Raw genomic sequence first — 17802 nt, 5'->3', positions numbered from 1 at the left:
GATTAATGAGAATAGGATGTATGTAATGAAGGTAGTGCCCAGGAGATGGAAGACAGAGATTAATGAGAATAGGATGTATGTAATGAAGGTAGTGCCCAGGAGATGGAAGACAAAGATTAATGAGAATAGGATGTATGTAATGAAGGTAGTGCCCAGGAGATGGAAGACAGAGATTAATGAGAATAGGATGTATGTAATGAAGGTAGTGCCCAGGAGATGGAAGACAAAGATTAATGAGAATAGGATGTATGTAATGAAGGTAGTGCCCAGGAGATGGAAGACAGAGATTAATGAGAATAGGATGTATGTAATGAAGGTAGAGTCCAGGAGATGGAAGACAAAGATTAATGAGAATAGGATGTATGTAATGAAGGTAGTGCCCAGGAGATGGAAGACAGAGATTAATGAGAATAGGATGTATGTAATGAAGGTAGTGCCCAGGAGATGGAAGACAGAGATTAATGAGAATAGGATGTATGTAATGAAGGTAGTGCCCAGGAGATGGAAGACAAAGATTAATGAGAATAGAATGTATGTAATGAAGGTAGTGCCCAGGAGATGGAAGACAGAGATTAATGAGAATAGGATGTATGTAATGAAGGTAGTGCCCAGGAGATGGAAGACAGAGATTAATGAGAATAGGATGTATGTAATGAAGGTAGTGCCCAGGAGATGGAAGACAGAGATTAATGAGAATAGGATGTATGTAATGAAGGTAGTGCCCAGGAGATGGAAGACAGAGATTAATGAGAATAGGATGTATGTAATGAAGGTAGTGCCCAGGAGATGGAAGACAGAGATTAATGAGAATAGGATGTATATAATGAAGGTAATGCCCAAGAGATGGAAGACAGAGATTAATTAGAATAGAATGTATGTAATGAAGGTAGTGCCCAGGAGATGGAAGACAGAGATTAATGAGAATAGGATGTATGTAATGAAGGTAGTGCCCAGGAGATGGAAGACAGAGATTAATGAGAATAGGATGTATGTAATGAAGGTAGTGCCCAGGAGATGGAAGACAGAGATTAATGAGAATAGGATGTATGTAATGAAGGTCGTGCCCAGGAGATGGAAGACAGAGATTAATGAGAATAGGATGCATGTAATGAAGGTCGTGCCCAGGAGATGGAAGACAGAGATTAATGAGAATAGGATGCATGTAATGAAGGTAGTGCCCAGGAGATGGAAGACAGAGATTAATGAGAATAGGATGCATGTAATGAAGGTAGTGCCCAGGAGATGGAAGACAGAGATTAATGAGAATAGGATGCATGTAATGAAGGTAGTGCCCAGGAGATGGAAGACAGAGATTAATGAGAATAGGATGTATGTAATGAAGGTAGTGCCCAGGAGATTGAAGACAGAGATTAATGAGAATAGGATGTATGTAATGAAGGTAGTGCCCAGGAGATGGAAGACAAAGATTAATGAGAATAGGATGTATGTAATGAAGGTAGTGCCCAGGAGATGGAAGACAGAGATTAATGAGAACAGGATGTATGTAATGAAGGTAGTGCCCAGGAGATGTAAGACAGAGATTAATGAGAACAGGATGTATGTAATGAAGGTAGTGCCCAGGAGATGGAAGACAGAGATTAATGAGAATAGGATGTATGTAATGAAGGTAGTGCCCAGGAGATGGAAGACAGAGATTAATGAGAATAGGATGTATGTAATGAAGGTAGTGCCCAGGAGATGGAAGACAGAGATTAATGAGAATAGGATGTGTGTAATGAAGGTAGTGCCCAGGAGATGGAAGACAAAGATTAATGAGAATAGGATGTGTGTAATGAAGGTAGTGCCCAGGAGATGGAAGACAGAGATTAATGAGAATAGGATGTGTGTAATGAAGGTAGTGCCCAGGAGATGGAAGACAGAGATTAATGAGAATAGGATGCATGTAATGAAGGTAGTGCCCAGGAGATGGAAGACAGAGATTAATGAGAATAGGATGCATGTAATGAAGGTAGTGCCCAGGAGATGGAAGACAGAGATTAATGAGAATAGGATGGATGTAATGAAGGTAGTGCCCAGGAGATGGAAGACAGAGATTAATGAGAATAGGATGTATGTAATGAAGGTAGTGCCCAGGAGATGGAAGACAGAGATTAATGAGAATAGGATGTATGTAATGAAGGTAGTGCCCAGGAGATGGAAGACAGAGATTAATGAGAATAGGATGTATGTAATGAAGGTAGTGCCCAGGAGATGGAAGCACTGGTCAACAGTGAAATCATTACTGACTTGAAAAGGCCCTAATCTGTAGTATTTTGGTGTGCCGAACACGAATATAACCGTGAAAAATTTGTATTGGCTCTCGTTTTGAAGATATTCATATACCTCATTTTCTATGTTTCACTGTGTAAATTTCTCCAGTAGGACTGCAGCAACATCTGGAATAATGATGTAACATTGCATAATACCATCATGCTCACATCATCCACAGTTGATTGCATCATTTTCTGATGCAATGCAATACTAATGCCATGCGGCTGCTGAAGTAAGTTGACGTCAGCAGTGTACTATACATGTGTAGGCCTATTATACTAATGCCAGGCGGCTGCTGAAGCTGACGTAAGCAGTGTACTATATAAAGCCCAATCAGATAGGTTCAGCATTTAAAATATTTTAGACGTTGTGCGAGACAGTTCAAGCTACTGTTACATAAAACTTATTATTTTATCCATTTACGTACAATAAAGAACAGTAATGCCTCGAAAGTGTGTTAATACCGCGGACAATTTTTGCTATATTTGTGGGGAAGTGACATTTGCCAACCAGAAGAAAAGTATCAATTCTCAAGTGAAGAAGGCATATCATCTTTACTTCGGATGCAAGGTTGGTGACCAAGACAAGCCTTGGGCTCCGCATATATGCTGTGCTACATGTACAACACAGCTTTCACAGTGGTTGAATTGCAAAAGGTCATCAATGCCGTTTGCAGTCCCAATGGTGTGGAGAGAGCCAAGCAATCACCTAAATGACTGTTACTTCTGCTTGGTTCCTCCTCTTTCCGGCGGAATAACGAAGCGAAAGAAGTCGAGAATAGTCTACCCAAACATTCCGTCTGCATTGAGACCAGTTCCACATGGTGAGGGACTTCCTATTCCAGAACCTCCAGCAGAATATTCTCTTGATTCATCTGACGAAGACAAAGGTGAGTCGACCTGTTCTTCTCCTGGTCCATCAGCATGCAGTGATCCAGATTTTCACTGTGGTGCATCATCAACCCCACACAGAATAACACAGGAAGAACTAAATGACCTGATTCGTGATTTGGACTTATCAAAGAACAAGGCAGAATTGCTAGGATCAAGACTCCAACAATGGAATCTTCTAGAAGAAGATGTCACAATTACTGCATATCGAAAGCGCCACCAGCAATTGGAGCCTTTCTTCAGAAAGGAAAGTAATCTGATATTCTGTTCCGATATTGAGGGCCTCATGAATGCTTTAAAAATCACTCATGACCCACAAGAATGGAGACTATTTGTGGACTCTTCGAAACTGAGTCTCAAGGCTGTGCTTTTGCACAATGGAAACATTCTTCCATCTATTCCAGTAGCGTATGCTGTCCACATGAAAGAGACATACGATAACTTAAGGCAGCTACTGAATTCCATTGAGTATAACAAGTACAGCTGGCACCTCTGTGGTGATTTGAAGGTAGTTGCCCTTTTAATGGGACTGCAGCAAGGATATACAAAATACATGTGTTTCTTATGCGAGTGGGATAGCCGAGCAAGGGAAATGCACTACATGAGGAAGGAATGGACTCACAGGCAGAATGTAGCCATTGGAGAGAAGAATATCCAACACCCAGCTCTGGTTGAGGCTCAGAAAATCTTGCTACCACCCCTTCACATCAAACTAGGTTTGATGAAGAACTTCGTGAAAGCCATTGACCGGACTTTGCCAGCATTCCGATACCTGCATGAAAAATTCCCTCGACTCAGCGAAGCAAAGATTAAAGAGGGAGTTTTTGTGGGTCCTCAGATTCGAGAGCTTTTCAAAGATGACCGGTTCAACAACTTGCTGGAAGGTGACGCGAAACAAGCATGGAATGCTTTTCGCCTAGTTTCTACAAACTTCCTCGGAAATGTTAGGGCAGAAAACTATAAGGAACTAGTAGAAGACATGTTGATGAAGTATAAGAAACTTGGCTGCAATATGTCTCTAAAGATTCACTTCCTTCATTCCCATTTGGATTTCTTTCCTAGCAACTGTGGTATTGTTAGTGATGAACACGGCGAACGTTTTCATCAAGATATCGCAACAATGGAACAAAGATACCAGGGAAAATGGTCCACTACAATGCTGGCTGACTACTGCTGGACTCTCCTCAGAGATGCTCCCGAACAGCTGTACAAGAGACAGGCGAAGAAATCTAAGATGTAGTCAATGACTTGATTTTTTATAGGTAGGCTATTACAGTTGACCTTTTACTATTGGAATGCATTTCGTTATGTAAACATTAATTTCTTGCAGATTACAAAAAAACTAGAGCCAATTTTGCAATTTGACTGTCATATTCGTGTTCAGCACATAAAAATTGATAAGAATTGACTAATTTTATTTCAGTAACATGACTTTTGTAAAAATTTGTTGTCCAGTGAAGACAGAGATTAATGAGAATAGGATGTATGTAATGAAGGTAGTGCCCAGGAGATGGAAGACAGAGATTAATGAGAATAGGATGCATGTAATGAAGGTCGTGCCCAGGAGATGGAAGACAGAGATTAATGAGAATAGGATGCATGTAATGAAGGTAGTGCCCAGGAGATGGAAGACAGAGATTAATGAGAATAGGATGTATGTAATGATGGTAGTGCCCAGGAGATGGAAGACAGAGATTAATGAGAATAGGATGTATGTAATGAAGGTAGTGCCCAGGAGATGGAAGACAGAGATTAATGAGAATAGGATGTATGTAATGAAGGTAGTGCCCAGGAGATTGAAGACAGAGATTAATGAGAATAGGATGTATGGATGTATGTAATGAAGGTAGTGCCCAGGAGATGGAAGACAGAGATTAATGAGAATAGGATGTGTGTAATGAAGGTAGTGCCCAGGAGATGGAAGACAGAGATTAATGAGAATAGGATGCATGTAATGAAGGTAGTGCCCAGGAGATGGAAGACAGAGATTAATGAGAATAGGATGCATGTAATGAAGGTAGTGCCCAGGAGATGGAAGACAGAGATTAATGAGAATAGGATGCATGTAATGAAGGTAGTGCCCAGGAGATGGAAGACAGAGATTAATGAGAATAGGATGTATGTAATGAAGGTAGTGCCCAGGAGATGGAAGACAGAGATTAATGAGAATAGGATGTATGTAATGAAGGTAGTGCCCAGGAGATGGAAGACAGAGATTAATGAGAATAGGATGTATGTAATGAAGGTAGTGCCCAGGAGATGGAAGACAGAGATTAATGAGAATAGGATGTGTGTAATGAAGGTAGTGCCCAGGAGATGGAAGACAGAGATTAATGAGAATAGGATGTATGTAATGAAGGTAGTGCCCAGGAGATGGAAGACATAGATTAATGAGAATAGGATGTATGTAATGAAGGTAGTGCCCAGGAGATGGAAGACAGAGATTAATGAGAATAGGATGTATGTAATGAAGGTAGTGCCCAGGAGATGGAAGACAGAGATTAATGAGAATAGGATGTATGTAATGAAGGTAGTGCCCAGGAGATGGAAGACAGTGATTAATGAGAATAGGATGTATGTAATGAAGGTAGTGCCCAGGAGATGGAAGACAGAGATTAATGAGAATAGGATGTATGTAATGAAGGTAGTGCCCAGGAGATGGAAGACAGAGATTAATGAGAATAGGATGTATGTAATGAAGGTAGTGCCCAGGAGATGGAAGACAAAGATTAATGAGAATAGGATGTATGTAATGAAGGTAGTGCCCAGGAGATGGAAGACAAAGATTAATGAGAATAGGATGTATGTAATGAAGGTAGTGCCCAGGAGATGGAAGACAGAGATTAATGAGAATAGGATGTATGTAATGAAGGTAGTGCCCAGGAGATGGAAGACAAAGATTAATGAGAATAGGATGTATGTAATGAAGGTAGTGCCCAGGAGATGGAAGACAAAGATTAATGAGAACAGGATGTATGTAATGAAGGTAGTGCCCAGGAGATGGAAGACAAAGATTAATGAGAACAGGATGTATGTAATGAAGGTAGTGCCCAGGAGATGGAAGACAAAGATTAATGAGAACAGGATGTATGTAATGAAGGTAGTGCCCAGGAGATGGAAGACAAAGATTAATGAGAACAGGATGTATGTAATGAAGGTAGTGCCCAGGAGATGGAAGACAGAGATTAATGAGAACAGGATGTATGTAATGAAGGTAGTGCCCAGGAGATGGAAGACAGAGATTAATGAGAATAGGATGTATGTAATGAAGATAGTGCCCAGGAGATGGAAGACAGAGATTAATGAGAATAGGATGTATGTAATGACGGTAGTGCCCAGGAGATGGAAGACAGAGATTAATGAGAATAGGATGTATGTAATGAAGGTAGTGCCCAGGAGATGGAAGACAAAGATTAATGAGAATAGGATGTATGTAATGAAGGTAGTGCCCAGGAGATGGAAGACAAAGATTAATGAGAATAGGATGTATGTAATGAAGGTAGTGCCCAGGAGATGGAAGACAGAGATTAATGAGAATAGGATGTATGTAATGAAGGTAGTGCCCAGGAGATGGAAGACAAAGATTAATGAGAATAGGATGTATGTAATGAAGGTAGTGCCCAGGAGATGGAAGACAGAGATTAATGAGAATAGGATGTATGTAATGAAGGTAGTGCCCAGGAGATGGAAGACAAAGATTAATGAGAATAGAATGTATGTAATAAAGGTAGTGCCCAGGAGATGGAAGAGAAAGTTTAATGAGAATAGGATGTATGTAATGAAGGTAGTGCCCAGGAGATGGAAGACAAAGATTAATGAGAATAGAATGTATGTAATGAAGGTAGTGCCCAGGAGATGGAAGACAGAGATTAATGAGAATAGGATGTATGTAATGAAGGTAGTGCCCAGGAGATGGAAGACAAAGATTAATGAGAATAGGATGTATGTAATGAAGGTAGTGCCCAGGAGATGGAAGACAGAGATTAATGAGAATAGGATGTATGTAATGAAGGTAGAGTCCAGGAGATGGAAGACAAAGATTAATGAGAATAGGATGTATGTAATGAAGGTAGAGTCCAGGAGATGGAAGACAAAGATTAATGAGAATAGGATGTATGTAATGAAGGTAGTGCCCAGGAGATGGAAGACAGAGATTAATGAGAATAGGATGTATGTAATGAAGGTAGTGCCCAGGAGATGGAAGACAGAGATTAATGAGAATAGGATGTATGTAATGAAGGTAGTGCCCAGGAGATGGAAGACAAAGATTAATGAGAATAGGATGTATGTAATGAAGGTAGTGCCCAGGAGATGGAAGACAGAGATTAATGAGAATAGGATGTATGTAATGAAGGTAGTGCCCAGGAGATGGAAGACAGAGATTAATGAGAATAGGACGTATGTAATGAAGGTAGTGCCCAGGAGATGGAAGACAGAGATTAATGAGAATAGGATGTATGTAATGAAGGTAGTGCCCAGGAGATGGAAGACAGAGATTAATGAGAATAGGATGTATGTAATGAAGGTAGTGCCCAGGAGATGGAAGACAAAGATTAATGAGAATAGGATGTATGTAATGAAGGTAGTGCCCAGGAGATGGAAGACAGAGATTAATGAGAATAGGATGTATGTAATGAAGGTAGTGCCCAGGAGATGGAAGACAAAGATTAATTAGAATAGAATGTATGTAATGAAGGTAGTGCCCAGGAGATGGAAGACAGAGATTAATGAGAATAGGATGTATGTAATGAAGGTAGTGCCCAGGAGATGGAAGACAAAGATTAATGAGAATAGGATGTATGTAATGAAGGTAGTGCCCAGGAGATGGAAGACAGAGATTAATGAGAATAGGATGTATGTAATGAAGGTAGTGCCCAGGAGATGGAAGACAAAGATTAATGAGAATAGAATGTATGTAATAAAGGTAGTGCCCAGGAGATGGAAGAGAAAGTTTAATGAGAATAGGATGTATGTAATGAAGGTAGTGCCCAGGAGATGGAAGACAAAGATTAATGAGAATAGAATGTATGTAATGAAGGTAGTGCCCAGGAGATGGAAGACAGAGATTAATGAGAATAGGATGTATGTAATGAAGGTAGTGCCCAGGAGATGGAAGACAAAGATTAATGAGAATAGGATGTATGTAATGAAGGTAGTGCCCAGGAGATGGAAGACAGAGATTAATGAGAATAGGATGTATGTAATGAAGGTAGAGTCCAGGAGATGGAAGACAAAGATTAATGAGAATAGGATGTATGTAATGAAGGTAGTGCCCAGGAGATGGAAGACAGAGATTAATGAGAATAGGATGTATGTAATGAAGGTAGTGCCCAGGAGATGGAAGACAGAGATTAATGAGAATAGGATGTATGTAATGAAGGTAGTGCCCAGGAGATGGAAGACAAAGATTAATGAGAATAGGATGTATGTAATGAAGGTAATGCCCAGGAGATGGAAGACAGAGATTAATGAGAATAGGATGTATGTAATGAAGGTAGTGCCCAGGAGATGGAAGACAGAGATTAATGAGAATAGGATGTATGTAATGAAGGTAGTGCCCAGGAGATGGAAGACAGAGATTAATGAGAATAGGATGTATGTAATGAAGGTAGTGCCCAGGAGATGGAAGACAGAGATTAATGAGAATAGGATGTATGTAATGAAGGTAGTGCCCAGGAGATGGAAGACAAAGATTAATGAGAATAGGATGTATGTAATGAAGGTAGTGCCCAGGAGATGGAAGACAGAGATTAATGAGAATAGGATGTATGTAATGAAGGTAGTGCCCAGGAGATGGAAGACAAAGATTAATTAGAATAGAATGTATGTAATGAAGGTAGTGCCCAGGAGATGGAAGACAGAGATTAATGAGAATAGGATGTATGTAATGAAGGTAGTGCCCAGGAGATGGAAGACAAAGATTAATGAGAATAGGATGTATGTAATGAAGGTAGTGCCCAGGAGATGGAAGACAGAGATTAATGAGAATAGGATGTATGTAATGAAGGTAGAGTCCAGGAGATGGAAGACAAAGATTAATGAGAATAGGATGTATGTAATGAAGGTAGTGCCCAGGAGATGGAAGACAGAGATTAATGAGAATAGGATGTATGTAATGAAGGTAGTGCCCAGGAGATGGAAGACAGAGATTAATGAGAATAGGATGTATGTAATGAAGGTAGTGCCCAGGAGATGGAAGACAAAGATTAATGAGAATAGGATGTATGTAATGAAGGTAATGCCCAGGAGATGGAAGACAGAGATTAATGAGAATAGGATGTATGTAATGAAGGTAGTGCCCAGGAGATGGAAGACAGAGATTAATGAGAATAGGATGTATGTAATGAAGGTAGTGCCCAGGAGATGGAAGACAGAGATTAATGAGAATAGGATGTATGTAATGAAGGTAGTGCCCAGGAGATGGAAGACAGAGATTAATGAGAATAGGATGTATGTAATGAAGGTAGTGCCCAGGAGATGGAAGACAAAGATTAATGAGAATAGGATGTATGTAATGAAGGTAGTGCCCAGGAGATGGAAGACAGAGATTAATGAGAATAGGATGTATGTAATGAAGGTAGTGCCCAGGAGATGGAAGACAAAGATTAATTAGAATAGAATGTATGTAATGAAGGTAGTGCCCAGGAGATGGAAGACAGAGATTAATGAGAATAGGATGTATGTAATGAAGGTAGTGCCCAGGAGATGGAAGACAAAGATTAATGAGAATAGGATGTATGTAATGAAGGTAGTGCCCAGGAGATGGAAGACAGAGATTAATGAGAATAGGATGTATGTAATGAAGGCAGTGCCCAGGAGATGGAAGACAAAGATTAATGAGAATAGGATGTATGTAATGAAGGTAGTGCCCAGGAGATGGAAGACAAAGATTAATGAGAATAGGATGTATGTAATGAAGGTAGTGCCCAGGAGATGGAAGACAGAGATTAATGAGAATAGGATGTATGTAATGAAGGTAGTGCCCAGGAGATGGAAGACAAAGATTAATGAGAATAGAATGTATGTAATAAAGGTAGTGCCCAGGAGATGGAAGAGAAAGATTAATGAGAATAGGATGTATGTAATAAAGGTAGTGCCCAGGAGATGGAAGACAGAGATTAATGAGAATAGGATGTATGTAATAAAGGTAGTGCCCAGGAGATGGAAGAGAAAGTTTAATGAGAATAGGATATATGTAATGAAGGTAGTGCCCAGGAGATGGAAGACAGAGATTAATGAGAATAGGATGTATGTAATGAAGGTAGTGCCCAGGAGATGGAAGACAGAGATTAATGAGAATAGGATGTATGTAATAAAGGTAGTACCCAGGAGATGGAAGACAGAGATTAATGAGAATAGAATGTATGTAATAAAGGTAGTGCCCAGGAGATGGAAGAGAAAGATTAATGAGAATAGGATGTATGTAATAAAGGTAGTGCCCAGGAGATGGAAGAGAAAGTTTAATGAGAATAGGATATATGTAATGAAGGTAGTGCCCAGGAGATGGAAGACAGAGATTAATGAGAATAGGATGTATGTAATGAAGGTAGTGCCCAGGAGATGGAAGACAAAGATTAATGAGAATAGAATGTATGTAATAAAGGTAGTGCCCAGGAGATGGAAGAGAAAGATTAATGAGAATAGGATGTATGTAATGAAGGTAGTGCCCAGGAGATGGAAGACAGAGATTAATGAGAATAGGATGTATGTAATAAAGGTAGTGCCCAGTAGATGGAAGAGAAAGTTTAATGAGAATAGGATAGATGTAATGAAGGTAGTGCCCAGGAGATGGAAGACAGAGATTAATGAGAATAGGATGTTTGTAATGAAGGTAGTGCCCAGGAGATGGAAGACAGAGATTAATGAGAATAGGATATATGTAATGAAGGTAGTGCCCAGGAGATGGAAGACAGAGATTAATGAGAATAGAATGTATGTAATGAAGGTAGTGCCCAGGAGATGGAAGACAGAGATTAATGAGAATAGGATGTATGTAATAAAGGTAGTGCCCAGTAGATGGAAGAGAAAGTTTAATGAGAATAGGATAGATGTAATGAAGGTAGTGCCCAGGAGATGGAAGACAGAGATTAATGAGAATAGGATGTTTGTAATGAAGGTAGTGCCCAGGAGATGGAAGACAGAGATTAATGAGAATAGGATGTATGTAATAAAGGTAGTGCCCAGTAGATGGAAGAGAAAGTTTAATGAGAATAGGATAGATGTAATGAAGGTAGTGCCCAGGAGATGGAAGACAGAGATTAATGAGAATAGGATGTTTGTAATGAAGGTAGTGCCCAGGAGATGGAAGACAGAGATTAATGAGAATAGGATATATGTAATGAAGGTAGTGCCCAGGAGATGGAAGACAGAGATTAATGAGAATAGAATGTATGTAATGAAGGTAGTGCCCAGGAGATGGAAGACAGAGATTAATGAGAATAGGATGTATGTAATAAAGGTAGTGCCCAGGAGATGGAAGAGAAAGATTAATGAGAATAGGATATATGTAATGAAGGTAGTGCCCAGGAGATGGAAGACAGAGATTAATGAGAATAGGATGTATGTAATGAAGGTAGTGCCCAGGAGATGGAAGAGAAAGATTAATGAGAATAGGATATATGTAATGAAGGTAGTGCCCAGGAGATGGAAGACAGTATGTAATGAACAAAGAAAATGCTAAGTTCAACTGACCAAAGAACCTTGCAGATAAAAAACAGAATTTAAGGACTAGCTGAAAAAGTTACTATATCGCTTGCATTACCACTATGAAGTTACATGCATGAAGTTTAATACCATTCCATAGTATGAAAACTATTGTATCTAGAGCAAGAGTTCCCAACAACTTTTGGCCACAACCCTAAAAATATTATTTCTCAGTCTCATGATACTGTTTCCACATTTGGTAAGTTTTGCCACCCAAAACATTCCTGACGGCCTCCTGAAACTCTCCACAACACCCTCAGAATCTGGGGGTTAGGAATCAATGATCAAGAACACATATCTGAGAGCACATCTGACAAAAATCTACATACAGAAATGCTCCCATAAAAGGAAATGCCATTAGCTAAAAAAAGAAAACAAAAACAAACATTGATTATAGCAGAATTGTCATCAATAACACAAAAGGCCTCAATTGAATAACAGTCCAGAATGTTCAGATGATCTGTCCATTGCAAACAATGAGCTCTACATATGTTCATGTTGCTTACATTGTGCAAGAAGCATCTGTCCATATATCTCCATTGTTAGCCTTGAGGGATTATTTTACTGTTAAAAGTGCACAACTCTTCCAAAAATGCAAGTACAAGTATTCTTCTGATAATTCACAACAATCAACTCAAATGTGTGAGAATAATTGCATTTACAAAATCTGTAGTATATTGAATCCATCTGTACGAAGAAAAAGGATAATAACTAAAACAAACATCAAAGGAACACAAGGATATGATAATATGCACACCTTTACATAATGGCCATAATATGTATCAAGTTTCAGAACAATTAAAAAACTGCAAGATATGTTGTGCCAAAATATTCAGTCTCACACTGTCTTCAGCTGCAGATAAAAGGGCAATAACTCATAAAAAAAATGGTGACAGCAGTGATTGGTTAGTATAAGCACTTTCACATGACCACAGCATGCTGAAAGTTTTATAGCCATCCACTTAAAACTGAGACTAACTGCATTTACAAGGTTCTGTCATACACACTATCCAGCTCCAAGTTAAAAAGAGCAATATAATGAGAATGGCTGGAGTATTGTGATTTGTCAATAAACACATTTTCAAATACTGACCATAATCTGTACCCAGTTTATGGCTTTCCATCAACAACTGGAAACAGTAATGTTACAAGATTGTCATGCACTGCATTCACTTGCAGAACAAAAAGGGCAGTAACTCAATCAAATATAAATTGCTGGAGGACAGTAATTTGTTGATATGCATATCTTCAGATGATGAGCATAATATGTATTAAGTTTCACAGTGATTCATTAAAAACTCAGACAAGTTGTACTCAGAGACTGTCATAAACTGCATTCAGTTACAACACAATACAGGCAATATCCCCAACAACAAAAATTGAGGGAACAAAGTGATTTGTCAAGACACATTTTCAGGTTAAGACCATACTATAAAAACAATAAGCTAGTTGCATTCATGCAATTTTGTGATACAATGCATTCAGCTGCAAGTTAAAAAGGACAAAAGCTGTTATACAAAATTTGGGAACAAAGTGGCAAGCACATTTTCAGATGATGACTCCGAAGTATCATGGAAATCCATAAAAACTGCAGGACTATTTGCATTTACAAGATTGTGAGATGAATGAAAGAACAGATAGACTTGATGGACAGAGGGAGACAAAAATTCCTACATACCACACCTGCATATATTGTGGATTTCCTCAAATATTACTTGCACAGAATATATATACTACCACAAAACTGAAAACAACGTTGGCGATGCCCTGGTATGGTTTGTTTAACAGGGTCTCCTCTTTAATTTCCTTTTTTGAACCACACAAATGTTTTTAAGGTCAAACATATGAACAGACTGGTGTTTTAGCTAGTCAGAAGCATTATATATGTCACCATTTTATTGTTGATGCCTGAGCCAACTGCATAATATTACATGGTGCAAAAAATCAGGACATACACCAGCAGTATGTGGTTCCTTAGCACTTGTGTTCAATAACAAGTTGCCAGTGTACTATGTCATCTTCATCACATTCATTATCTTCAAAGTCTAATTCTCATCCTAAATCAATGGAGGATATAAAATTATACTCTATAGCTGGGGTCTCAAACATGTAGCCCTCTGGCCACATGTGGCCTGCCAAGCCATATCCTGTGGCCTGTCAAATGATTGGTGTCAAGAGGTATGATGAGAGATAACAAAGGTGGTGAAGCCTTTGGGCCATCGAAAATGCCCTCATGTGGCCCTCAGGGTTGTTTGAGTTTGAGACCCCTGCTCCATAGGGAGTTTCTGTCACTTATGGTCACTACTGGTATGATTGGAGCCACTGCTCTGTGTTCACAGTTTATTAAAACAGTTGCATAAGATAGTCATACTGCAGAATTCTCGTACAGGAGTCATTTCAGCTGAGTTTGATGGCAATGGTAATGATGTTACAGTAATGCTGTTGCTTGCTGTAAATCAGTGGCTTTTTCCTTTTGTTTTTTTTGCATTCTTATACTTAAAAATCTGCCCCACCAAATCAAACTCCCAAACTATCATGGATGTCATTTGCAGAGTAAAGTGCTGGTTTCACTCACTGTCCATCCACCATAAAAAAAATAAATAAACAAATAACTATAATGGAAAACAAGTATCAAAAGTATTTGACAGTTAAACTAATTTTAGTAATAGATGTGACATTTAAACTTTGATGATCTTTGATAATTAAAACAAAATGTAAGATTATGTTGATCTAAGAGTGGCATGGTAGGTAATATGTATGAGCTGTATATCTGTCTCCTGCATCATACTTAGTCAGAGGCCCCGAGTGGTCTAAAGCGCTCTATGTTATGGATCACAGCCGTCTCACCTCTGTCTGCGTGGGTTCGAGTCTTGGATTCGGCCAATACTGGTATGAAAGCTTGCCAGTAGCTTCTCGTGGGTCAGTGGTTCTTTCTGGGTTTTTCCCGGGTTCTTCCTCCACCATTAATACTGGCCGCCATGTATTGCCTATCGTGTGCTGAAAAATGGCATTAAACCCAACAACAACAACATACTTAGTCAATTGGTGGAACATAATCTAGAAGTTGGGACTCCTAAGCAACTGCAAAAGTTTAACATAATTGTAGGTCACAAGATCACAGAGGGTAACTGAGAAAAGAAAACACCTGACTGAAGAATACTGGGTAACATCATAGCATATCAAGACACACATGATGAAATGACCTAGACAAAATGTTACAAATACAAAGGAAATATCGTAATAGTTACCAGTCTGTTTTTGCTGTGCATAAGAAAAACTGTGAACCATTTGTATTTGGCCCTGAGTTTGCCATGGAGAGAATACCTGTTAGAAGAAGACAGTAGAATTTAAGTAGGCACTGGCATACAATTCAAAAGCATGGAAAAAACATAATAGAAACATAAATTCCATTTTAATTAAAGACTCTACTGTTGGTATTTTGTTGAAGATTATTCAGCTGGTCCAAAATATATGTTACAATGTGGCAGGCTATAGAGCATTTTTAAGATACCCACTTTGGCATTCATGGAAAATGATAAAATGGGTTAAATCTATGAGCAGATATGTGTTGATTCAACTTGAACATTCAGCTGGGAAAAATATGAGTGAGATGATTTTCAAAATGGTCTAATTGACAACCATTCTGAAGGTCAATCACTGAGACTATAATGTCAAATTTCATTAACCTATATCAAATTTATTCAGATCTTTAGCAGAACTGATAAAACATTATGTAGTGGACAGGAAATATAAACAGATATTATGTACCAAAACATTTAATGTAATATACTGTACTCAGTATTTCCAATACTATTTGTCCAGTATTGTGTTTACTTAATATTACATGTGTACAAACCACATGTAGTGTGCAGTACTATGTCCTCCCAATATTATGTGTACAGTATTGTGTCTGCTTAATATTACATGTGAACAAACCAAATGTAGTGCGCAGTACTATGTCCTCCCAATGTTACGTGCCAATAAATTACATGTAATGTACAGTCCTGTCTTCCCAGCATTAAATACCAATAAATTACATGTAATGTACAGTCCTGTCTTCCCAACATTACATGCCAATAAATTACATGTAATGTACAGTCCTGTCTTACCAATGTTACATGCCAATAAATTAAATGCAGTGTACAGTGCTATATCTTCTGCATATCATGTGCCAGCAAATTACATCTAAGGTACAGTAATAAATGCCTTTCCAATGTTATATATCAACATATTACATGTAATATACAGTACTGTCTTCCCAATGTTATGTGTCAATAAATTCCTGTCTTCCCAATGTTAAGTGCTAATAAATTACATGTAATTATGTTATGTACCATGTAATGCACAATACAATGCCTTCCCAATGTTAAATGCCAACAAATTACATGACTGTGATAGACAGTACTGTCTTCCCAAAGTTATGTATCAACATATATGTAATGTACATTACTATTTGTTCCCAATATTATGTACCAAAAATTATATGTAATATACAGTACTATGTCTTCCCAATATTATGTACCAACAAATTATATGTAATATATACAGTACTATGTCTTCCCAATATTATGTACCAACAAATTATATGTAATATATACAGTACTGTCTTCCCAATATTATGTACCAACAAATTATATGTAATATACAGTACTATGTCTTCCCAATATTATGTACCAACAAATTATATGTAATATACAGCACTATGTCTTCCCAATATTATGTACCAACAAATTATATGTAATATACAGTACTATGTCTTCCCAATATTATGTACCAACAAATTATATGTAATATATACAGTACTATGTCTTCCCAATATTATGTACCAACAAATTATATGTAATATATACAGTACTATGTCTTCCCAATATTATGTACCAACAAATTATATGTAATATACAGTACTATGTCTTCCCAATATTATGTACCAACAAATTATATGTAATATACAGCACTATGTCTTCCCAATATTATGTACCAACAAATTATATGTAATATATACAGTACTATGTCTTCCCAATATTATGTACCAACAAATTATACGTAATATACAGTACTGTCTTCCCAATATTATGTACCAACAAATTATATGTAATATACAGTACTATGTCTTCCCAATATTATGTACCAACAAATTATATGTAATATATACAGCAGTATGTCTTCCCAATATTATGTACCAACAAATTATATGTAATGTAAAGTACTATGTCTTCCCAATATTATGTACCAACAAATTATATGTAATATACAGTACTATGTCTTCCCAATATTATGTACTTCTAATTGCTGTTGTGAATTCTATCAATGAGAAATGAATAACATACCTGGTCCTGTGTGCTTTAATATGAAATTCTCATCTTCAAACTTTCTTCCATATATGGATTTTCCACCTGTCCCATCATGATTGGTGAAATCACCACCCTGACACATCTGACAAAGGTCAAGGATAATATATGACACTCATGCACCATGAACCCAAAATACCTATCAGAAATCTCAACTAGCTTCATCCAAATGCTTGCTGAGATATTAGATGAGTCCATTTTTGAGAAGGGGAAGGGTGAAGGCAATAGGAATGACCCATGTTACTAAACAGTCGCTCGGGTAAGAACCAGAAGATGCTCATGAAGGATGAAACAGAACACTCCTTACAAAAAATGACTGATTCATTTGCCTAAAAATAGAAGCACAACAAAGATCCAAGAAACCTGGACTAAGATGTCATGGGATTAACATTAGCCAAACCATTCAGTTAAAATGGAAATGAATCCAATAGTGTCTGCCTGGAGATTTAGAAAACTGGTTTAAAAACTTCAATATATTTGAAAGAAATGAATTCTTTCCATGCACAATGTTGTAACATTTTGCTTTTATTTAGTCAAGTGCAAATAGGGATTAAAACTGAGGAGGGTCCCAGAAAAAAAACTTAAATATT

The 17802-nt window shown here is 38.0% G+C and overlaps 1 protein-coding gene across 1 annotated transcript in view; it reads right to left on the bottom strand.

Annotated features, from left to right (window-relative positions):
- LOC149807326 (peptidyl-prolyl cis-trans isomerase E-like) overlaps window positions 1-17802 on the bottom strand; it is a 75896-nt gene that overhangs the window by 26453 nt on the left and 31641 nt on the right. The window contains exons 9-10 of the mRNA XM_089965377.1: window positions 17192-17297; window positions 15113-15188 (exon numbers count right to left, since the gene is read on the bottom strand). Coding sequence (XP_089821503.1) covers window positions 15113-15188; window positions 17192-17297 — 182 coding nt within the window. The remainder of the gene's footprint in view (window positions 1-15112; window positions 15189-17191; window positions 17298-17802) is intronic.

This window comes from Sinohyriopsis cumingii, chromosome 1 (assembly GCF_028554795.1).
Source record: "Sinohyriopsis cumingii isolate HCF-2022 chromosome 1, ASM2855479v2, whole genome shotgun sequence".
Classification (NCBI taxonomy): Eukaryota; Metazoa; Mollusca; class Bivalvia; order Unionida; family Unionidae; genus Sinohyriopsis; species Sinohyriopsis cumingii.
This window is presented reverse-complemented; position numbering and strand designations above follow the sequence as displayed.